Raw genomic sequence first — 24,603 nt, forward strand, 5'->3', positions numbered from 1 at the left:
TGACCATGAGTTCTTAAGGGAACAAATAAGCTCCTTGGCTCACAGTCCCAGAAAGACATTAAAGGCACTTTAGGAAGAGCACAGTTAAGAGCAGTCTACTTATCTCTAACGGCTGCTGCTGGTCCCCCGCTCAGCAGCTCTGTGCCGTGGGGAAAGTTCATTGGTCTCCTAAGGCTCAAGTTCATCATGTGCAAACACCTACCCCATAAGGTCGGAATAAGAAGTCAGATGATAATGATTATAAAGGTCCTGGGACAGTCCCAGCACACACGCGTGAGCCCTTCTGTGCTCCCGGGGTGGGGAAACCAGCCTTACTGCACAGGAAGAAAAGTTTCCAATACGATATCCATCAGAGGTCCCCAACCCCTGGGCAGTGGACCAGGACTGGTCCACGGCCTGTTGGGAACCGGGCCGCACAGCAGGAGGGGAGCTGCAGGGGAGTGAGTGAAGCTTCATCCGCCGCTCCCCATCACTCCCCATCCCTCGCATCACCACCTGAACCATCCCCCCACCTCCAGGCTGTGGGAAAACTGTCTTCCATAAAACCGGTCCCTGGTGCCAAAAAGGTTGGGGACTGCTGATATACATGCTCACCTGATTTGAGGAAGGTCATTTTGATATTGATACTTCAGGAAGTTGGAAGGAACCAGGAGTGTCACTGACTGAGAACATGCTTGGGCTGGTGGAAGATAAATGGGTGGCATTTGGATGCTAGCATCTCAGTGCGGAGAACCATGTAATCTATCATTGATTCTCTCGCACGGTGCCACAGTGAAATCAGACCCAAAGGCATCATTTTCCACCTGCACTTGTGCTTGTGGTCTTGACTCTCCATAAAAGCTTGGATTTTTATTGCTATTGTTTTGTGGCTTTTAAGTTCAAGCCATGATCTCTTCTTATGTTGCCCTGATAGAAACTGCCCTATATAATGATTTGGGATACACAGTCCTGGGTCTTCTGGGGTCACAGTGGCAGAAGAGGGGCTTGTCCTGAGAAGGTCATGTGGCCAGAGGAATCACCCTGGCCTTGTACAGGCTTCCTGGTTGCCTCTAACACCAGCACAGACCACAGATGAGCTGTAGCATCATTCACCTGCCTTGATCCGGCATCTCAACAAGGCGATGGACATGCTGCCCACTGGGGCCACCAGAGAACCCTTATTTGGGGCACACTCAGACAGTCATTAGTTTCCAGAATTTTCAAATACATCATAACCTCACAGAATTATTCATGATGGTGTCTGAGTAATACAAAACATTTGGGTTAGTGACTGTTAAAATGCCTTGTGGGGCTTTTTAAAATGACACTTCTCAAAGTAGGGATTCATTAGAGACAATCCTGACTCTTTCCAAGTTTTGCTTCACTGGAATTAATTCAAGGATTCAAGAATTCCATGTGCCATATGACTAGTACATAATTATTTTTTAGACATGATAAATAATTCAGGAATTTGCTCCATCATTGCAAAATCAAGCATTCCTGGAAGAAACTAATTATACTTACTATTAAAATATGTATAGTATATATTTTTAAATGCTCAACAGAAAACTGTAGGAAATACAATCAGAAAATTCACCATGTTGTGCTTTTGCTTTGTTCTCTGGACTGTGGCCACTTGCTGGCTTAAGCAGGGCCATCTCCTGATGGAAGCACAGCACAGCATGGAAGGCTGAGCAAAGCACCAGCTGCTTTCCGGAAATGGCAGCATGACTTCAGGAAATGACAAAGATTGTCTAGTGTCCATGGATCCTGATGAAGGCAGGAGCATCACTACTCCTGTGAACATCAACGAGACAAAAGCACAAAAAGACCAGTTAGTCAATTACACTTACAAACTGCAGCAAGTCTTTTTTTTTTTTTTTTTTTCCTTTTTTGCAGTACGCAGGCCTCTCACTGCTGTGGCCTCTCCCGTTGCGGAGCACAGGCTCCAGACGTGCAGGCGCAGCGGCCATGGCTCATGGGCCCAGCTGCTCCGCAACATGTGGTATCTTTCCGGACCAGGGCACGAACCCGCGTTCCCTGCATCGGCAGGCGGACTCTCAACCACTGCGTCACCGGGGAAGCCCACGGCAAGTCATTATTAACTCAACACTGCAAAAGTTTTGAGTTTCATCTCTAACGCATACATAAGCGATGTAAATCAGTGTTTGGACCACGACGCTCCTGGAGAATGCGGTGCTGCACAGCACTAGAGTGATGGAATATTAATAGAATTTAAATTTTAAAAACCCTATGATCCATTAAATGTGGGGAATTCGGGGTTGGACAAAAACAAGAGGGTTTCCTCATTCCAAGCATGATCACAGGCTGATATGCTCATTGCGCTGGGGTCTCCAAGCGGGTGATGGCATGGCACACTTCCCAAATGGACTCACGCCAAAGGAGAGCCGTGCGGCTGTGGCGCATCTCTCAAGGCTGCCTTCCTCAGTGCACCTTGAGGAGCACGGCCTGGCGAGCTCAGCCTGTTTTACAGCTGCCTCAGCAGGGAGGGGCCTGCAGTGCCCCACGTTGCTGAGTACAGCACTGATTCACTGAGTACAGCACTGCCTCACTGAGTACAGCACTGATTCACTGAGTACAGTACTGATGAACTGAGTACAGCACTGATTCACTGAGTACAGCACTGATGAACTGAGTACAGTACTGATTCACTGAGTACAGCACTGATGAACTGAGTACAGCACTGATTCACTGAGTACAGCACTGATGAACTGAGTACAGTACTGATTCACTGAGTACAGCACTGATGAACTGAGTACAGCACTGATGAACTAAGTACAGTACTGATTCACTGAGTACAGCACTGATTTACTGAGTACAGCACTGATGAACTGAGTACAGCACTGATTCACTGAGTACTGCACTGATGAACTGAGTACTGCACTGCCTCACTGAATACTCTTCTGCATTGAAGGTTTCTATATCCATGTCCTGCCTGACACTAAGTGAAACAGGTTCAAGGGAAAATAGGAGAGGATTAAACGTTTAAACACGTCCCCTGACCAATTCATGCCCCTCACTCCCTTCCTGCTCTCATGGAGGGTGAATTTCAGAATGTCCTGATGAAACACATCAGGGACACATCCTGGAGAGGCAGGCAGAGCCAGAACAGGACAATCGGAGGGCTACACGTGACAGACTGTCTCTTTAAAAAATACATCTTTTGGAATTTTTCATCTTAATTCTTCCGAGATTATAGAGAATCACAGGGGAAATTAAGGTGAAAAGCTGTTAATTCCAGATTCTGGGGTTAATTAGCTCCCTTATATCATGTGCCTGTAGGAAGGTGTAATGGGTATGATAAGAGAGACATGTATGGTTTCTTTTTTTTAAGTTCTTAAATCAGGAGATATTTTAGTTGCATCAGAAAGCGAGATGGTACAGGAAGAGAGACATCTTTCTAGCAGAAATCACCCCGACTTCTGTCTAATGGGGGCTGAAATGGAAAGATTGTTCAAGTCCTGTGCAAGACGCTCCTGTTAATGACACTGTAAAGGTGCCTCGGACTGACATTTATAAGGAAATCGGCAGTTCACTCCCCCTGCCTATTCCAATCTGCAGACCCCCTGATCTCAGCCCAGAGAGAGCGGACCACTCTTCTGCTGGACGACATCCATCTCCGTAATTGTTTCGGGCACATTGGTTATGCGGAGGAGGTGGGAGAGGCCCCGCAGCACCCACGGTGATGACGCAGTCACTCACCCGCCTTCCCCCATCCTGTGACGCCTCAGGCCGGTGCTTCCCGGACACCAGCTGTCCCACAGGAAGCTGCGGCCTCCCTCTCTCCCGCCTCCTTTGCTGGTTGGAGCTGCAGGATCATGGCCTGCAGAGTCTCCTTCACCATCTGGAGCTCCCTCTTGAGAGACTGTGCACATGTTGTTAAGGAACACAGACGAAGGTGACAGGCGGCCCTCTGCAGCCTCTCAGGGATCTGGTAAGAGCCACATGCCTGCTGGAAGCAGATGGGCACTCCCCTGGAACTGCAGTTTCAACTTCCTCCAAAGTGTAGGAATTAAATATTAATACCAGTGCTACGCTTCTTTTAAGAGCAATTGCCATTTCTACGAGGCCTGAGGTCATTCACTATCTCAAGTAAGGTTTCCAAAAGGAAAAGGAAGAGTCAGCTCTTAGACCGAGACAGATGGCAAACCGGGATGCTCCATGGAATATGGTCAGCGTGACTGTAATCCTACTCAGCCCCAGGCTGGGGAAGGGCAAGTGTCACATCCAGATGCTCTGACAGCGGAAAAGGCAGAAGGCTGGAAATCAGAGCTCCAGGATTGGGGGCCACCATACAACCAGACTCCGAGCGATGAGGTACAGTCCCTACTGGTCATCCGCCAGCCTTGTCACCTTGTGCAAATCACTTTGAACCTCAGTTTTCACATGAAACAGTGACTTCTAAACCCCGTTAGGTTCTAATCTGCTGTCACGTGTTATTATACTCCCAGGTGCTTGTAAAATAGCCATTCGGGGCCTTGGAGATTTGACGGAGTGCAGCGAGCTTGCCTCTTCTGGGTTGGTTGGTTGGCTTTTCTTTAAATGGCTGGGTTTTTAGTTTCATAACCTGTAAAGTTGTTTCTCATATAAATATAACAATCATAGAGAACTCAGTGAATAATTATATGGAATAAATAATATGCCCGTCATTCTCTTAAAAGATGAGCTCTCTTCTAGGGGTTTAAGCTGGGGAACATTTAACCAACAGTGATTTTCCTGTCTGTCCAGAGTCAGGCCCCTCTGTTCTTTCCCTTTGTACCTGTAGTCAGAACAATCCTAAGATATAGGATGAGTGATGGAGTGAATTCTTTTAACTTAATAAGCAAGCTAATTTAACTTCATCCAACAGGAACTAAGAGGAAACACAGAAATATGTTGACACCACTTACATGCTGTTAAATCATCAGAAGAGGTCAGACCACTTCAATATTACTAGATCAGATGTGGAGAAAACAGAAAGCTTTGGGAAAAGTAGTTTGCAGAAATCTTACCACTCACAGACTGTCCACACCTACTACAATGTCGTTTTATTTAAGTAAAATGTCAATGCAATGTCAAGAGAAAGAGATACCTTTAGGTTATGACTATGGAAAGCTTTCTTTTTTCTTTTTTAAATAAGGAACTCCAAAGGATCCTGGGAATTATGCAAATGAATGTCACCTAAGCAAAAATGCTGAGCCACCTTGACAAGCCTCTGGCAGCTTTTCACCCTCTTGAATCCTCACCAGACTTCATCATTTATGTAATTTACATACACCTACTATGATGATTCACTCCTTGCACTTGAACCTGAGGGGAATGAGGATGGGGTTGAGGAGATGGGCAAGAGGTGGGGCAAGAGAAGAAAGTACCCAATACTTGTTTATTCTTTTTTCTTTTTTAAAAGACTTCATTTGCCTGCATTTCTCTGAACAGCTCTGCTAATCCTTAGTGAAAACACATATGACTTTATACAAGCAAGAGCATAAGTGGTCCCAGACAGAACACCAAGCTGCAAATTAATCACAAAGTTACGCTACATTTATAAAGAATAAGCGTAGAGCTTAAGCAGTTTATGAATCTTGACAAACTCCGGAGACTTCATTACCTTTGATATGCAGCCTGGGACTACAGGCCCCGCTTTGTAATATGCTGAATGACGACCGAGGTCTTTAGAGAGAGAAACTGAACTGCTTCTTAAAGAACTCGTAAAATTTCTAGCACTGGCAGAACACACTGAAAAGGTTTTTAAAAAGAGAGTGAGACTTTTCTTTTTTCTTAGATTCCATATATATGTGTTAGCATATGGAATTTGTTTTTCTCCTTCTGACTGACTTCACTCTGTATGACAGACTCCAGGTCCATCCACCTCACTACAAATAACTCAATTTCATTTCTTTTTATGGCTGAGTAATATTCCATTGTATATATGTGCCACATCTTCTTTATCCATTCATCTGTCGATGGACACTTAGGTTGCTTCCATGTCCGGGCTATTGTAAATAGAGCTGCAGTGAACATTTTGGCACATGACTCTTTTTGAATTATGGTTTTCTCAGGGTACATGCCCAGTAGTGGGATTGCTGGTAGTTCTATTTGTAGTTTTTTAAGGAACCTCCATACTGTTCTCTGTAGTGGCTGTATCAATTTACATTCCCACCAACAGTGCAAGAGGGTTCCCTTTTCTCCACACCCCCTCCAGCATTTATTGTTTCTAGATTTTTTGATGATGGCCATTCTGACCGGTGTGAGATGATAGCAGACCTACTAGAGCATGGACTTGAGGATATGGGGAGGGGGAAGGGTAAGCTGGGACAAAGTGAGAGAGTGGCATGGACATATATACACTACCAAACGTAGGGTGGATAGCTAGTGCCATAGCTAGCCGCATAGCACAGGGAGATCAGCTCGGTGGTTTGTGACCACCTAGAGAGGTGGGATAGGGAGGGTGGGAGGGAGGGAGACACAAGAGGGAAGAGATATGGGAACATATGTATATGTATAACTGATTCACTCTGTTGTAAAGCAGAAACTAACACACCATTGTAAAGCAATTACACTCCAATAAAGGTGTTAAAAAAAAAAAAGAGAGAGTGAGAGAGAAGCCACAAAAGAAAAAGACTATGTTATATAACACATCAGCCCCTCAGACAACAATCTCCAGGGACACAGGAAGGAGTGAGAAGCAGAGGGGAGATGTGAGCATGTGATCACCAGCTCTGGAACCTGGCAGACCACAAGATGCTTTCATTGTCTCACTCGTAAAGTGCACATTCCCATACCGTCTTCACAGGGCTAGGGTTAAAAGAAATATTTCTTCCTGTGAGAGTATAGTGCCTTTTGTGAGATGAGATTTAAGGTTTACTTACTAAAATAGCAGAGGCTGTCCTGTCTAAGTAGGGCCAGACCTCAGAAACCCTGGAAAACTCCTTTAGAACCTATGGGGTAATAATCATCAAAATGATTAAAATCATGTTTTATTTACAAAATACTTCCCGCTAACCAACCTGCTTGTATGATTCCATACTACATGTGAGTTCCAAAACATTTTGAATGTGCTTATATGAAAGAGAGTCCAGGATAAAATGTGGAGTGAGGGGGGGAAAAGCAAGTTGTAGAACAATGTGTATGGAATGATCCTAATTTTGCAAAAAAAGAAAAAAAAGGACAATAGAGATAAGCCATTTCTAGCTAGAAAAACACCTTAGGAGGACACAGGGGTGGACTTCTCCTAGACATTGGTACTGGGAGGGAGATGGAGCCTTTTTTTTTTCATACTTCTGTAATATTCACAATGGACATGCATCCTTTCATAGTTCAATCAATGTGTTTGTTCAAAAAGATACATGCACCCCAATGTTCATTGCAGCACTATTTACAATAGCCAAGACATGGAAGCAACCTAAACGTCCATCCACAGAGGAATGAATGGATAAAGAAGATGTGGTACACGTATACAATGGAATATTACTCAGCCACAAAAAAGAACGAAGTAATGCCATTTGCAGCAATGTGGATGGACCTAGAGATTATCATACTAAGTGAAGTAAGTCAGAGAAACACAAATATCATATGATATCACTTACACGGTGAATCTAAAAAAAAATGATACAGATGAACTTATTTACAAACCGTAAACAGACTCTCAGACATAGAAAACAACCTTATGGTTATCACAGGAGATAGTGGAGGCAGGGAGGGGGAGAGTGATAATTTAGGAGTTTGGGATTAACATATACACACTACTACATATAAAATAGATAAAAAACAAGGACCTACTGTATAGCACAGGGAACTATACTCAATATCTTGTAATAACCTATATGGGAAAAGAATCTGAAAAAGAATATATATATATATATATGAATATATATACATATGAATATATATATGAATATATATCTGACTATATATATGAATCACTTTGCTTTACACCTGCAACTAACACATTGTAAATAAACTATACTTCATAAAAAGATAAATTAATTAAAATTTAAAAAATAAAAAAGCAGATTAAGCATTTAGTGAAAATAATTTAGAAATATCTTAAGAGAAGTATCCTTTTATCACAACTCTTAAATATTAGGATAGGCTTAATTTAATCTATTATTCTGATTCAGCAATTTTAAAAAGCTTTTAAAAAAAAAAGAAAAAACCCTAGAAACATTTTCCCATCTAGCAGAGAGATCTCTATCTATCATGTAGATAGATATCCTCACTCCTTCCTTCATTCGATCAAATACTCAAACATTTCACAGCTCCTACTGTGTGCTAAGAAATATTCTAGACACGGGAAGTAGAGGAGTGAACAAAGTCACTGCCATCATGGGGCTTATGTGCCACTGAGTGAGAAGAAAATAAACACACAAGGGCATGCGGATAGATAGTGAGATGGAGCCACGGCAGGGTTTGGAGCCGGGGAGAGACGTGATCTCCCTGTCTGCTTTAATCGTTAGTAGATTAAAGGATGCAAGGGCAGAAGTCTGGACATAAGAGGAGGATTTTGCAATAATTCAGGCCATAAAAGTTAATGGCTTGGTCCCAGGCGGTGGCAGTGGAGGTGGTGAGAGATGGTCAGATTCTGGATGTTTTGAAGATGGAGCCAATGGCATATGTGACGGACTGGAGGTGAGATGTGAAGGAAGGAAAAGGCAGCAAGAATGACTCCCAGATTTTTTATCTAAGCAGCGAACTGGAAAAATAGACTTGCAATTGATCAAGAAGGAGAAGACTGGGAATGAGTCAGGGTTTGGGGGCGAGGGAGTGAAGAGGAACTGGAGTTTGGACACATGAAGTTGGAAAAGGCTATTTGTCAGCCAAGTGGAGGTGCTGAGGAAGAAGCAGACGTGAGTCTGAGGTTCAGAGAGGTCCAGGCTGCAGATGTGCACTTGGGGGTTATACTGAAAAAGATACCTTTACAAACATTTTTGCAACATTTTCTCACAGATTTATAGAAAGATAAACTACCCCACTGGATACAACTAACCAAAATCTTAAGACTACTAGAGTTGGATTTTCTGATTGCTCTTCCAATAAGCTCACTGTTTTTTGTCAAAGTGCTGAGGAAATAAAGCAAGACTCCAGTACTGGAATTTATGTGTATGAGAGGTGCTCACTGCATCTAAGTGCGAAAATAGGTCTCAAAGGAGTTAAATGATTCTTTGAACACCTGTGCCATAGAAATCTCTCTAGCTAAGTATGTGTATCATTCCTCTGTAACAGATATGCCACCAAACATTTGTGGCACCTAAGAAAATGTGCACATTAATTACAACAGTGGCACAAGGACTGACATGCCAACATCTTTAAAAACACCTTTGAACCCAAGACCACCTTGGGATAGACTACACCTGTATTAGGCAAGAGCATTACTTCTTTATTTTTCCCCCTCTCTTTTTTTAAAAATTAATTTTTATTGGAGTATAGTTGCTTTACAATGTTGTTAATTTCTGCTGTACAGCAAAGTGAATCAGCCATACATATATCCCCTCTTTTTTTGGGTTTCCTTCCCATTTAGGTCACCACAGAGCATTGAGTTCCCTGTGCTATACAGTAGGTTCTTATTAGTTATCTATTTGATACATAGTATCAGTGGTGTATGTATGTCAATCCCAATCTCCCAGTCCATCCTACCCCTCGTTCCTTTCCCACCTTGGTAGCCATACGTTTGTCCTCTACGTCTCTGTCTCTATTTCTGCTTTGCAAATAAGATCACACTCTTGATAGTAAAATGGTGCAGACCGTGTTTGCAATGAGCAAGGAATAAGACAGCAAGGCATGTTTCACAGATGTCTTGCAGTGGTTAGACAATACTGTCTTTTAGGGCAGCCATGTGCAAAGATCCTCAAATTCTCTCAAAGGGGTCTTTTGTTTATATATAAAAACAAAATTGAGTGTTTTACTGCCAGGTGAGATGCCAAGCTATCATTTTAGTAGCTGGGTCAAAAGTAGGTCTTCAGGGCTTCCCTGGTGGCGCAGTGGTTGAGAATCCGCCTGCCGATGCAGGGGACATGGGTTCGTGCCCCGGTCTGGGAAGATCCCACATGACGCGGAACGGGTGGGCCCGTGAGCCATGGCCGCTGAGCCTGCGCGTCTGGAGCCTGTGCTTCGCAACGGTAGAGGCCACAGCAGTGAGAGGCCCGCATATCACAAAAAAAAAAAAAAAAAGTAGGTCTTCAGTTCATCTGCCCTGAACTAATTTGCTTCCAAAAGAGACAACAGTATGTCCTTTGAAACAGCTACTCATGTGCTCAATTATTTCTTCATAGCAGCAGTTCCTACGGCCACAGTCCTGGGAATTTTCTTTCCCTCCCAAAGCCAAAGGTGAGGGACACAGTAGTTGAAGGGCAAAGAGGAAAGCCCCGCCTACACGCGACCTGCTTCAGTGGATGTGATGTTTGCACAGGGGCCCTCCCTGTGGTGCCCACCTAGGGCTAAGCCAGCAGCACAAGCCTGGTGCCCACACCCTCTCCTAGGCTCCCGCCTCTCCCCCACTGTGAGGCTCCAAGTCCTTGAGGCTCCAAGTCCTCCTCTTCTCACCCACTCCCTTTGGTGGGAGCCAAAGGGAAGAGCACCGGCGTATCAGGCATATCAGCCCAGTGTACCCAGTGTGCCAACAGCAGCCCCTTAGGGTCTCAGTTTTCTCATCTGTGAAACTGTGGAGCCCATGATGGTCAGCATCCCTCTTCCAGGTCTTTAGCCCTAGAAGCAGAAAGCCTTTCCAAGGAGGCAGAGCAAGGTCCTCAAACTCCCATTCCCTTTGTCTGTTACAGCTGCACATTTGAAAGCTGAACCAAGCGAGGGCTCGCTCCTAAGGGGAGGTGGTGTTTGTGCAAGTGCCTGGATGTAGTTAGAGTATTTGCACGCCATCAAGTACCACCAAAACTAATCGATTAGGCACCACGTGTTCCAAATAAACAGAAAGAACGGACGGAATTCCAGGAGAGTTTCCTGGACATGAATGCAAATAGAACCACAAACAGAATAAGTCTGTCCCTGTCTTATCTATGAATCAGAGGTGAGCAGAGCTGCCCTGGGGGCTCCGAAAGATGTTCAGTGTCCCGACCCTAGGTGTCCTTCTTTCCTTTTGAAAGGATGTTGTAGAAGTTGAAAGAGAAAGGAAAAACTCCCTGCTAAAAAAAAAATCCACTTAACCTCGATGGTTTTCAGTTAAAAGCATTATAAACAGGGAGGAGCCGTTCCATACACTCAAAATGTTTTTCAACACACAACTGCTAATTAGGATCCCAAATGACTGTGAAATTATACTAGAGAGTCAGACTAACGTCCCTGAAAATCCGGGCTTGAGTGGCAGTGAAGTCACACCTCCCATCCGCGCCTCAGACGCCAGGCGTGAGTCACCTCTGCGACGCCAGCTCTTCCAATAAATGGTGCAGACTCTTCTCAGATGCTCGCCCCCGGGTGACTGGCGGGCTGGAGGTGTTATTTGGCTACACGTAATTTAGTGAGCCCGTCAGGGTGATGAACAGACACGGCCTGTCTTCTCCCCCTCCTCCAATCTGTCAATCCAGTGTCTTCTTCATAAAAGCGAGAGACTCCCAGCCAGTTGCCCAAGGCCTTGACGTTAAGTCAGGATACCCAGAGGATCTGTTGGGAAACTCAACCCCACTGCTGGTGACTGGCCCACCTCTGCTGACGCCGCACCACCAGGGCCTTCTCACACGAGACCGTTTCTGCCAAGCTCCGTGCCTTCCGCACGGCGAATGAACATCTGGAGGGTCCGAGGCTTGAATCTTCTGGACACGGACACTGATGTGGACACACATGAATCACGTTCACTCCGCAGCTTTTGCAAAGGAGGCTCTGGCAGAGCGCTTAATGGAATCAAACAAAAATATTACACTTGCTGGGAAATTCTTTCCTGTTGCTGACAGCAAGCTGTTTCTTTCAACTGCACTCAGCTTTGTCTCTTTGACCAAGAATGGAAACACAAACCAGTCGGAGCTTGGCCAGAGGATTTCAGCAGCCTCTTGGAATCTCTAGATAAGTTCTCATTTGAAACAAGGGCTTTGGTTTGTGTCAGAAGCCTCTGCAGAGCCTTGTAAATACGTCTTTCTATCTTAGGGCACCGAGTTCCACTTGAAACTAAGTGCTGCTTTGTTAGAATTCAAAGATACCTTCTGTGTATTTACTGTCAATCAGTGACACCAAACGAAGCCACAGTTTCAGAGGAAAGTCTGGGTCGAAATCCATAGTGTGGTGTAGAGATTTTTTTGGCGGAGGGAGTGATTTCAGTACCTAAACCAGTGCTTCCCAATCCTGGTTTGACATGTCCCCTCTATGTCCTCACTTATCTCAGCAAGGATCAGCAAAATTCTCAATAAACATAACTTCACTAAACAACTTTTATTATAGCTTAATATTTTTATAGTAACGGTACATTCCACAGAGCAGGCCTGTCCAGCTACTTACAGGCATAGCTGCCCCCTGATTGGCCGCGAAGGACCATATGCGGCTGGTGGCTGGATGCTTCTGCTTCTCATCAGAAATGACCTTGGACCAGCCACAAAATTTCTAAGCCTCAGTTTTCTCCACTATCAAGTAGGAAGAATAATCCCTATCTGTCTATGGCAGTTTTATTAGAATTAAGTGACTTTTCATATAAGTCACTGTGTAGTTACCAATCAATTCTTTCAAGGGTTTATTACAAAATGATTGAATCAACTTACCTTGAAACCTCATCCATAAACGGGATGTTTGAGCTTGTGACACAGACACTGAGAATGGTTTTCTACCTAAAACCAAGCACTTTACCATGTATAAGAACTATATGAAACATATTTTCTGCATATAACCTCATTTAGCCCAAAGGAAAACCTGAGAGGTACATGTTATTATCTGACTTTACAGATGCTTCAAGAGGCTTTATCCACTCTCTGTGATTCCCACCACTCCTGCATCTGGCTTGGATTGGCTGTGGGAAAACTAAAAGCATTTTTTTAAAACATCTTTATTGGAGTATAACTGCTTTACAATAGTGTGTTAGTTTCCCCTTTACAACAAAGTGAATCAGTTATACATATACATATGTTCCCATATCTCCTCCCTCTTGCGTCTCCCTCCCACCCTCCCTATTCCACCCCTCTAGGTAGTCACAAAGCACCAAGCTCATCTCCCTGTGCTAAAAGCATCTTATTTATGCACAGCTCTGTCTCTTCTCAGCCTCTTCCCCACCACCCAAACCTGTTCAGGAGAAAACCTCATTCCCTAGAATCAAACGAACCTTCTGGAAAATTTCTAAACAAGAGACTAACACAGACTCTGATTGCAGCTCTCAGAACTGCTACCTGAGCCCACCACAAGCTGGAGGGATTTCCCACTGAGGAACAAGCCCACCTTCTAGACTGCAGCCAGGAACCCCTCTGTATGCACTGGCCCTCTGCAGGGCTTTGCTCCCAGGTACTCACAGCCGGTTACTTGCCCATCTGCCGGAGGCCATGCCACCTTACAACCGCTCAATTCTGCATGATCCATGAACGTGGAATAAACAAAAGTGCAGAACAAAAATGCTTCAACTGTTTCTTTGGCCAACTTTTTAATAAGAGCTTAAACACTAGTTTGTAAGGGGCAGGCAGTTATGAAAAACAGAATGTCTGCTTTTAAAAATCCACCTTGAGCCATGTGAAAATAATCACTGATTAAGTTGAAAACATCTCCTGCTAAGTTTAACAAGCAAGGCAAAAGATGTAAGTTTGTAAGGAGGAAGGAAACGCAACATTGAATCTGTCATTAAACTGTGGATCTGAATACTTGTGATTAAGATTAATCCTTGACCATTCAAAGCTCCTTAAACATACACATACATTCACACACACACACACACACACACACACACACACACACACACACACAGACTCCCGATAAAGCATGGTAAGAACTAGGATTCTGAAAACTAAGACAGCAATGAGAAGCGAAGCCCAAAATAGCTACATTTCTCACAAATACATCTGATAAAAGTCACACTACTGAACAGAAAGGATGAATGAATAGAGAAGTACTTTCATCTAGAGAAGTGTCAGCTTATGATTAAGTAACCAAAACACTACAGAATATGGGGCTGTACATGCCTTTATCCGTCTCGCCCCCACCCATCTGCCCTCGAAAGAACTCACCAGGGACCGACCGAACGCGCGCACACATCTCCATGTGATTCAGTGCTTCACCACGATGCACACCTAAGCCAGTAGATTCTTGTACTATCTTGCTCACCGACAACTGGTTTTGATAAAGGTTACTTGCAGATGTGACAGGAAATGCCCTGAATCTTGTACAAAGGAGTGATACAAAGGCCTGTTGTTGTGACACTCTCCTGCCCATCACATGGCAGAATTGTATGGAAAAGTAAACCAAAGATGGATTGGGGTTTCTCAGTATTCAGAACGCCCCCGGAAGATGGAGGCAGTCAGAGCCACAACCATCTGACCCCACAAACCCAGCTTCGCAGCCCCTGAAACGACATTTTTCTTTGGCCTCATTGCGTGCATGTCTGAACTTCACTGCTAATTTTTAGCAGTCAGGTTTAATAATCAAAAATGCTGACTTACCAAAAAACTAGAGAGAAACATCACATACTGAATAATCTCAGGGATCTGAGGTACGTTGAACTCTAAAGACCAGGAGTATCTACTTGTTTCCATGTGCTGAGGCATGGGGAAACGGTATAATTTTTTAACTTTCTTTTTACAAAATAACCTAACAGGTGCTTAATCTGCAGGAAAAAAAGGATATGAATGAGATCTTCATCGTGACTATGGATCGCAGTGCGAAGTTGATCTTCTAAGTATAGTAATTTCTTGCCAATGGCTTCACATTTTTCTCCAAGTTCTGCCGAAAGGACGTAAGATTCCTGGCCAGAGAAGAAGAAAAAGATCACTCATAAACTATAGACTTTTTTCAGGGCTGTGAACACATCTGTGATTTATCCAATGGTCCACAAAGGGAAGACTCCCCTACAGAGCTCCACCAGCTCCTGCACCCCATTAGAATCATGCCAGAACCTCTGTCTTCCCTGGAGGTCATTCTTGAGAATGACAATTTCAGGTTATTACCGAATGATAAGCTGTGTCTATGTAGCCCCACAGTTGACCTCCCTCATCTGGTCATTTCAAAGACCCATTTCCAGTACATCAACCCCTAAAGTGGATTTATCAAAGGGGAAGCCTGGGTCTTCAAGCTGCATCCATGGGCAAACTCACGGTAAAATAGGAATGCTAACCAAAGAGGGACTGGGCAAGTCACAAGAGTAACTGAGCTGACCTGGAGAACAAAGAGATGTTCCTCTAGGGGTACAGGAATCGAATAGGGCACAGAACGTTGTTCACATGCTGGTCACAGTGCCTGAAAGCTAGAATATTAAGGAGACTTTAAATGCCACGAGGTGTGTATTATATGTACAGCTGCTGCTACTGCCAGCATAGGTATTGATTTTCCCTCTCCCTCACCACAGCGCAAGCCCCATAAAAGCAGGGACAATGAATGTTAAGCCCCGTAAGAGCCCGGACAATCACGTCTTGCTTGCTGCTGGGTCCAGAGCTCCTGGCACAATGTCAGACACATGGTAGGTACATGGCATTCATTTGTTCCATGAATGAATCGCCAAGTCCCTCCTTTTCAAATGTTTCCCCTTCATACTTGTATTCCACTCATGAACCAGCAGAGAGCCCTCTTTATGTCACGTTCCTGTACAAAACCACCACATGGAGAACAGTATAGAGGTTCCTTTCAAAACTAAAAATAGAGTTACTGTATGATCCAGCAATCCCACTCCTGGACATATATCCAGAGAACTCTAGTTCGAAAAGAAACACGCACCCCAGTGTTCATAGCAGCACTATTTACAATAGCCAAGACATGGAAGCAACCTAAATGTCCATCGACAGAGGAATGGATAAAGAAGATGTGGCACATATATACAATGGACTATTACTCAGCCATAAGAAGAAATGAAATAATGCCGTCTGCAGCAACATGGATGGACGTAGAGATGATCACACTAAGTGAAGTAAGTCAGATAGAGAAAGACAAATATCATATGATATCACTTACATGTGGAATCTAAAAAAATGACACAAATGAACTTATTTACAAAACAGAAACAGACTCACAGACATAGAAAACAAACTTATGGTTACCAAAGGGGAAAGGGAGGGGGAGATAAATTAGGAGTGTGGGATTAACATATACACACTACTATGTATAAAATAGATACACAACAAGGACCTACTGTATAGCACAGGCAACTATATTCAATGTCTTATAATAACCTATAATGGAAAATAATCTGAAAAGGAATATATATATATATATATATATATATATATATATATCTGAATCACTTTGCTGTACACCTGAAACTAACACAACATTGTAAATTAACTATATTTCAATTTAGAAAAGCCACCGCAGAGCAGAGCTGGAACCCTGCCCTCCCACAACCTGGCGCTAGGCCCACACTTCATTTGGTGCCCTCTACTCTCTTATGTACCACCAAACCTGTGCCACCTGGAACTGACCCCACTGCCTTCCGTCACATGAGTCTTCCTGCCTGTGCCCCCTCCTCCATCCGTGTCTGAACCCCAGCGGTTCCTTCAAGGTCCCAAACAGTGCTTCCACCTGTAGCGCAGATTCTGACATGCGTTAGTTTCTCACAAGTGATTGTAAACTCCCTGTGGGCAGGGCCTCAGGGTAATGCCTGGCATCCAGAGGGCCATGGATTTTTAAAAGAAAAGAATAAACAATGTCAAGAAAATAAGGAAAGAAAAGAGAGAATCTTAGAATAAAGGCAAAGGAAAAAAAGCAGCACTATGCTTGGTGAGGTAAGCCAGACAGAGAAAGACAAACATTGTATGATGTCACTTATATGTGGAATCTAAAAAAAACTGAACTTGTAGAAACAGAGAGTAGAGTGGTGGCCACCAGGGCCTGGGGGTAGGGGAGTTGGAGAAAGGATGTTAAGAGCATGAACTTGCAGTTAGAAGATGAATAAATTCTGGAGATCTAATGCACAGCATAGTGATTAGAGTCAATAATACTGAATTACATACTTAAAAAATCCAAAGAGACTAGTTTTTTTTTTTTTATTGGAGTATAATTGCTTTACAGTGTTGTGTTAGTTTCTGCCACACGGTGAAGTGAATCGCCAATACACATACACACATCCCCTCCCTCTCGGACCTCCTTCCCCCAGCCATCCCACCCAACTAGGTCATCACAGAGCACCGAGCTGAGTGAGCTTCCCGTGATATACAGCAGATTCCTACTAGCTATCTATTTTCCACATGGTAGTGTATTTATGTCAAACCTAATGTTCTCACCACAAAAAAGAAACGATAAGTAGGTGTCGTGACAGAGGTGTTAGCTAAAGCTACAGTGGGCATCAATTGCAATATATAAATGTATCAAATCAACACGATGTACACCTTAACTTACACAGTGTTCTATGTCAGTTATATCTCAATAAAAATATAATAAATAAATAAGCAGCAAAAAGTGAGCTCAGAATTTAAAAGTAACCAAATGTAAAAGTAATATTTTCCCATCTAATGGTGAAAGTCTTAGAAGGCATACTAAAAAGAATTTTGCATAGGAAAAACAATTAAGATAGATATTCAGATTAAACTGCAGAGTTACTACAAAAACTACAATTAATGCCCAGCAAAAACAACAAAATCCCCAGGTGTGGTGATATTTAAAAAGTCCTTAGAGGCCATGAGTTATATAATATGATAATTGGAGTCCAAGGATAGCCATTTAACCCAGATATGTGATTTAACATTCACTGTATCAACTCCAGAATGCCCTAAAGTTTATATCCCAAATGGTCAACTACATCAGAAGAAAACAGTGCTGATTAGAACTACCCATAACTACCATAAAGATTGAAGAAGTCTAATAAGCTACAAATAAATGTATGTACAAAAGAATTCTAGTGACAACAACATACGATTTTGCAGACAAATGGACACAATTACACAAGAAGGCATGTGAAGCATACGTGAAGGTTTGTTCAGAATTGACCATAGCAGTGCTGATGAGAAAACAGTAAATACATAAAAATCACATATACATATATATATTACTGATCCTAAAAGCAGTAACATTATCACTCAAAGATGTAGAATTATGGATTAGACAAATTACATGGAAGTTAAGACAATGGGCAATGAGTAACGCCATAGTCACGCAGGAACTAAATGAGACATGAAGAAAAAGAACATCTGGAGAAAAATGACTGACAGCAGTGAAACCACAAGTCATACACGAAGGAAAAAAATACAGTGTGCGTGGGAAAATATATATGACTGAGAATACACTTAAAAGAGACAAAAAAGCATAGAATCAGAACGTGGAACCAAGGAATGTAAAACACTCTTCGATGGAATCAAATGATTCACTCCTTGTCTTAAGGCTAAAACAAATAGAAATGAAAGCTGAATTAAATCCATTTAAAATATGTCTTTACATCTTCCCCCAAACACATAATCCCTGCCTATTTTCCTTTTAAAATTATGTACAAATTGATAGTGATTGTATGAATTTGGGAAAGCAATTTAAGACCACGTAGCAAAACTTTAAACTCCCTATATTCTATGATCCAATATTCCCCTTTCTGGAATCTATCAAAAAGAAAATTTATATATTTAAATTTAAATAATTTTTATTAATCATTTTAAATAAATATAGAAAAATGTCTATCATATATGTTAAATAATAATTTATTATTATTTTAGTAACGCAAAAGTAATTGCATTGAGTGCAAGAAAAAGGAAATAACATAAATGTCCAACAATAAAGGGGACGGTTAAAATAAGTCCTGGTATATTCAATTTGTATTTAGCCATTAAAACCATTTTAATACAAGAATATTTAATGATGAGGAAATACTCAAACAGGCAAAGCACTAAAATATTAACAATTATTTGAAGGGGCAGCATTATAGCACATTTTTCTTTTCTTTTCTATACTTTGTTGTATTTTCCACATCTCTGGAAAATAATAAAGAAAAAATTGACTAAGAACACTAATGCAAGCCATAATGGAAAAGTATGGAAGAAATACAGCTGAATATTTTGAAAAAACAGTTTTAAAGATTAAAAAGCACAAGACATAGAAAACAAACCTTTGGCTACCAAAGGAGAAGGGGGGGATAAATTAGGAGCATGCAATTAACAGATACAAACCACTCTACATAAAACAGATCACCAACAAGGACCTACTGTATAGCACAGGGAACTATGTTCAATATCTTATAATAACCTATAATGGAAAATGTTTTATATATATATATATATATATATATATATATATATATATATATATAACTGAATCATTTTGCTGTATACCTGAAACTAACACAACACTGTAAATCAACTATATCTCAATAAAAAAATAAAAAAGACTAAAAAGCGCAAAGAGGCATAAGGAAACAAACTCAGCGAGATCAAGATTCTCTGACAGTAACAGAAGATCTGATTGGCATTCTCTCGTAGGGCTGTTCCTCCAAGTTACAGAATCTCCATCAAGTTCTTGCACAAACCACTACTGACAGATCCTGATCCTGTACTGAAAGGATACTGAGTGTGACCTGGGTGAGTATTATTTGAGTGGTTTATGGCTTTACCATAATGCTCTCACAGGGAATCTTGGGAATGAAATTAGTTTAAGACCTCAGCTGAGAAGTGACAGCTGATGAGAGGGCAGATTTACATATTTTATCAATCTGGTGAAAAATTCTGCTCCATCCAAAGAAATCCCATCTGTCCACAGAGGGCAGGACTGGAGCAGTCATGAGCATCAGGCGGACAAAGTTGTAGAGGTCCTGCCTGTGAACCCTACCCCGGAGGGGCTGGGCAGAACTTCTTGTCATTTCCATGCTGTGCCCAGGCATGGCGGAGAGTGTGTCCAGCCACGGTGGTACGGCCTTCAGAACCTTTTCCTCTCTGCTGTCAAGAGACAGTTTATTACTTCTCCCCCTTGAACCTGGCTGGGCCTTTAAGGATCCTCCGATGAAAAGACCACGGTAGAGGTGACATGCCTGACCTCCAAAGCTAGATCATAATAGGTGATATGACTCTCAGATCACTTGCCCTGGAACCCAGTCTCCATGTTGTGAGGAAGCCCAAGCCATCTGGACAGGCCAGGCGTAGGCATCTGGTTGAGAGCCCCAACTAAGGACCCAGCCGACCGCCACGTACGGGAGGAACTGAGCCTTCAGACAATTCCAGGCTCCACCTTCAAGTTATCCAGCGAACACCCAGGCATTATGGGGCAGACAGCCCTCCCCACGGATTCATGCCTATAATAAATGGTTTTTTAAGTCACTAAGTTGGGGGTGATTTGCTATGCAGTCATAGTAGCTAAAACAGCAGGATACATGGGTATATCCCTCACAGGAGCCTGCCTGGATGGACAGGACCTTTGCAAAACGCTAGCAGCAAGTACTCCGTCACCAGTCCCTAGGCCGACCGGATCTTGAAGTTCACTAAAGTGCTAACGCTCAGACTTGTCTCAGGGTGGGGAGCCGGCTGAGAACTGTGGCTGTGAGGCTGAGAAGTGCAAGAAAGGGGTTTCAATGAGTGGCCACCGCTGTTGGTCACTGGTCCCCAGATCCCTGGCTCCTGGTCGAATGTGCAGGTGCAGATTCTGAACACCACATGTGCTTATGCTGTAACCAATGGGACGCTGCTTCCTTCCAGCTTTGGGGAAAATGACTCTTTAGTGGACACAGCACAGCAAAATGCTTCCATAACGAGAGGCAGAAGGGTAAGACACGAGTGAATTCCGGTCTCGGGATCTCACACCCCCCTTGGGGGCACATTCACTGCCTGGGATGAAGGACAAAATCGCCGCCCTATTTACTTTTTTTTTTTTTTTTTGCGGTACGCGGGGCTCTCACTGCTGTGGCCTCTCCCGTTGCGGAGCACAGGTTCCGGACGCGCAGGCTCAGCGGCCACGGCTCACGGGCCCAGCCGCTCCACAGCATGTGGGATCTTCCCGGACCAGGGCACGAACCCGCGTCCCCAGCATCGGCAGGCGGACTCTCAACCACTGCGCCACCAGGGAAGCCCCGCCGCCCTATTTAAATGATCGCATCCTCCTGGGAACATGAGTGTGTGTGTGTGTGCTACAGTCACCCGGGATGGCAGGTCTCTTCAGGAAGCATAAAGCCTGTTACCACTGGTTTCTCTCTTGCTGTGAGAACACTTTTCTCAAGTGTGTCCTTTTAAGCCAGTGGGTTTTAGGCTCACTCTGCAGAGAACCCCCTGGCAGGAAAGCAGGGACCTTTACTGTCAATTCTACCCCAGTGTCTAATTTTATCCATATTATTTGTCTAAGCCAGAGTGGAAAGTTAAAAATAAAAAGGGAAATAGGAGCTATTGAAGGGCTTTCGTTTGCTTGTTTAACAGAAAGGAAACTTCTTTTCAAAAAACTTGTCCTTCAACAGATCTTCAGAAACAGAGGCATTTCTCTTGAAGCCAAAATAGTGAACTGTAAGTCAGGTGCACTGCTCTGGAGGCCCCAGCTTGGGATGTAACTGCAAGAAAGTGGAGCCCCTCATTTTTGCTCCCACCTGTTTCCCAGGACATCAAATGCCAGCATTTACAAAGGGCCACCTCAGTCAGGGCTGCTAAGAATGTCACGAGCTCGCCCCTGAGCACCTTCACACCTAGAAGCAGAGAGAATTGGAGCTGGCGGGGGACTAGGAACCTCAGCCCCATCTAGTTCAGTTCCTCCTTAAACACACATTGAAGGCGTCTCCAAGAGTCCTGTGATTTGCTGAAGGTCACACACGGAGACAGTGGTGGGGTGGGGTCCAAGATGCAGGTCTCCCCACATCTAGCCAGCTCTTTCCTCTGGATCTGACTTAGGGGGGGAAACACAGAAAGGGATTTGTGTTGGGCTGGCCCAGGGTGGGAGTGAGGGGGCTACAAAGTGATGACAGAAAGAAATCAGAGAAGCAAACGGCACCTGAAGATGTCTCTTCTCCTCCCTTCCTCCCTCAGAATTCTGCAAAGTCTGCTCTGATTCCCGGAAGGCTCACCCTCACCCAGTTAGGTGGTCCCTCCACGACTTGGATACACATCACCTAGAAGTGGCCATTATGGTAACCAGGACAACGTGGGATGCAGTGATGAGCGAGGGACCTTCGGCCCCCATGTCCATGAAACACAAGGCTGGAAGCAGAAGACAGCAGGGGACTCACTTGGGAAGGACCGTGAGTTTCTTCTTTCTGAATAAGAATATGACAGCTGTGACTGCTTATCACTCGCGTTGCCTTGCTAGATTCCCAATGAACATTCTCTGAACCACGTCCAGTAGCTCTTCACGCACGGGGCTCTTCTCAGCGTGAAATTGGTAACTTTTGCTTCCACTTTATCATTCAATTAAATGTGGCAAAAAGAACCCTACATCACTACATGACTGATACTCGAAAATTAAAACATCACCCACTACAAAGTCATTGGTATTCCTAGCTGAAATGGAGTTTTGTAGGATTTGCAATACTGAATGGACAAAGTACAGGTTGTTCGGCATTTCAAAGTGGCTTTGAAAACCCTCCAGTAATCTGTCCCATCAGGCAGTCTTTTCAGCCATTCAAATTATTATTTTTTCTTTCTATACATCCATTCCATCATTTAGCCGTAGGAGTAACTATTTTCCCCATGGGCCAGAATGAAAGAAGCAATACCAGGAAAAGGGCCTCTTAATGAGCCTTTCTTCCCTCCTCTGTCTGGCTAATGCTCCCTTCTCTCTTCGAAGCCCTGCAGGCAGGGCTTCCTCCAGGCAGGCTTCTGGATTGCTGAATCTCCTATCACCTCAACTCCGGGCTAGGAGTGTTCCTCCAGCACCACGAACAGAACTTCTTCCACACGTATATACCTGCCTGTCTCCCCAGCTACATGGTAGCAGAATGGGGTCCTGCCATCCCTGGAGCTCCAGTGCCACCTGCCTAGTTCTCAAAAGATGCTCAGGACACATCTGTCAAAGCAAGGAATGGAGACTTCTTCTTTTTCGCCAGGTCTCGAGGAAGCGATGCTGTTTCTCAGCCTGCCTTAGCCAAGGTCGCCTCTCACCAAGTGTGAAGAGCCAGGCAGAGACAGTAAGACCTCTCTGAACAGTTCCTTTCTCTGGATGCAGCCAAGAGCAGCCTTGCCTGGGAGAATTCCTTGCCTCTAGGGCAGCCGGCAGGTCCCGTGCGCCTGCCCCAGCCCTTCCACACAAACATGTCTTTTAACGGCCTCAGGAAGAGCCCTAAATCTTCCATACCGTCCCTCCACATGTCTGATTTGACAGCCCTATAACTCGGTCAGGCAATATTTCCAAGAGAATTTGCTTAACTCACCTCATGATCAAAACCCGTAGACTTCTGAGTGTTCGGGCAGAAATTTTCAGCTGTGTTGAATTAGACCTGATGTCAAATTTCTGTCCTGCTCACCAAACTCGGGAAGCGTGATTTAAAAGAGAAAATCGGATTTTCTTTGTGGGGCAGGATTTTCTCATTAAAATGACTTTCTAAAAACATCTATCTAGAAAAGTCTATACTCAGATCCAAAAATGCATTCAGTTGCTACCCTAAGTAGATGCCTGCACACACTGAAGAAAACCACAGCCACTGACTCTGGGGCCGGGCTCAGCAAGGAGTTTTTTACTTAGTGATTTTCCCATAAACAAGACTATGCCCTTGCCTATGAAATTTGGAAAATATCAACATTGAAAGTTTTAAAACTGGAGAACATATTGAAGCTCCCTACCAAGGGTAGGGACTATATTATATTATAATAATAATTGTTTTGATAAGAATGAGTATCTGGTGAAAACATCTCACCTAGCTACATCCACAGTGATAAGGAAATTTTATATATATATATATATACTTTTTTTTTTCCCGAATAGAAAATGTATTTGGAATAGAAACTGTTTAGGTTAAATTGCTAGTTAGGCAGGTACTGCTGTAGCTGCCAACTTTACTTATGAAAGGCTGCCACACCTAACAAAGCAACACTTTCAGAAATGTTATTGGAGAGCATGGACTTGAGGATAAGGGGAGGGGGAAGGGTAAGCTGGGACGAAGTGAGAGAGTGGCATGGACATATACACACTACCAAACATGGGGTGGATAGCTAGTGGGAAGCAGCCACATAGCACAGGGAGATCAGCTTGGTGCTTTGTGACCACCTAGAGGGGTGGGATAGGGAGGGTGGGAGGGAGGGAAACGCAGGAGGGAGGAGATATGGGAACATGCGTATATGTATAACTGATTCACTTTGTTATAAAGCAGAAACTGACACACCATTGTAAAGCAATTACACTCCAATAAAGATGTTAGAAAAAAAAAAAAAAGAAATGTTATTCATCAGTGGTGACCTGCCACGCATTTGAGCAGACTGGCTCCACCTTGGGTTAAGTCACTGGATGAAGAACATTGAAATAGCTGATGTTTTAAAATGCTGTCAAAAGTAGTTCTAGGGCTTCCCTGGTGGTGCAGTGGTTGAGAGTCCGCCTGCCGATACAGGGGACATGGGTTTGTGCCCCGGTCCGGGAAGATCCCACATGTCACAGAGCGGTTGTGCCCATGAACCACGGCTGCTGAGCCTGCACGGCTGG

General features: G+C 43.6%; 1 protein-coding gene across 2 annotated transcripts in view; it reads right to left on the reverse strand.

The window, feature by feature from the left end:
• Positions 1–1,459: 1,459 nt before the first annotated feature.
• The window catches only part of DISC1 (DISC1 scaffold protein), a 348,316-nt gene continuing 325,172 nt past the window's right edge, over positions 1,460–24,603 (reverse strand). Inside the window, exons 12-14 of one of the 2 annotated variants that reach the window (XM_059052842.2) lie at positions 14,728–14,845; positions 3,703–3,867; positions 1,460–1,776 (exon numbers count right to left, since the gene is read on the reverse strand). In XM_059052842.2, coding sequence (XP_058908825.2) covers positions 3,728–3,867; positions 14,728–14,845 — 258 coding nt within the window. In that variant the 3' untranslated portion in view covers positions 1,460–1,776; positions 3,703–3,727. Of the gene's footprint in view, positions 1,777–3,702; positions 3,868–14,727; positions 14,846–15,255; positions 15,344–24,603 lie in introns of those variants that run through there. The other variant, XR_010839017.1, reaches the window with a different exon arrangement.

Source organism: Kogia breviceps, chromosome 2, assembly GCF_026419965.1.
Source record: "Kogia breviceps isolate mKogBre1 chromosome 2, mKogBre1 haplotype 1, whole genome shotgun sequence".
In the NCBI taxonomy this organism is placed as follows: Eukaryota; Metazoa; Chordata; class Mammalia; order Artiodactyla; family Physeteridae; genus Kogia; species Kogia breviceps.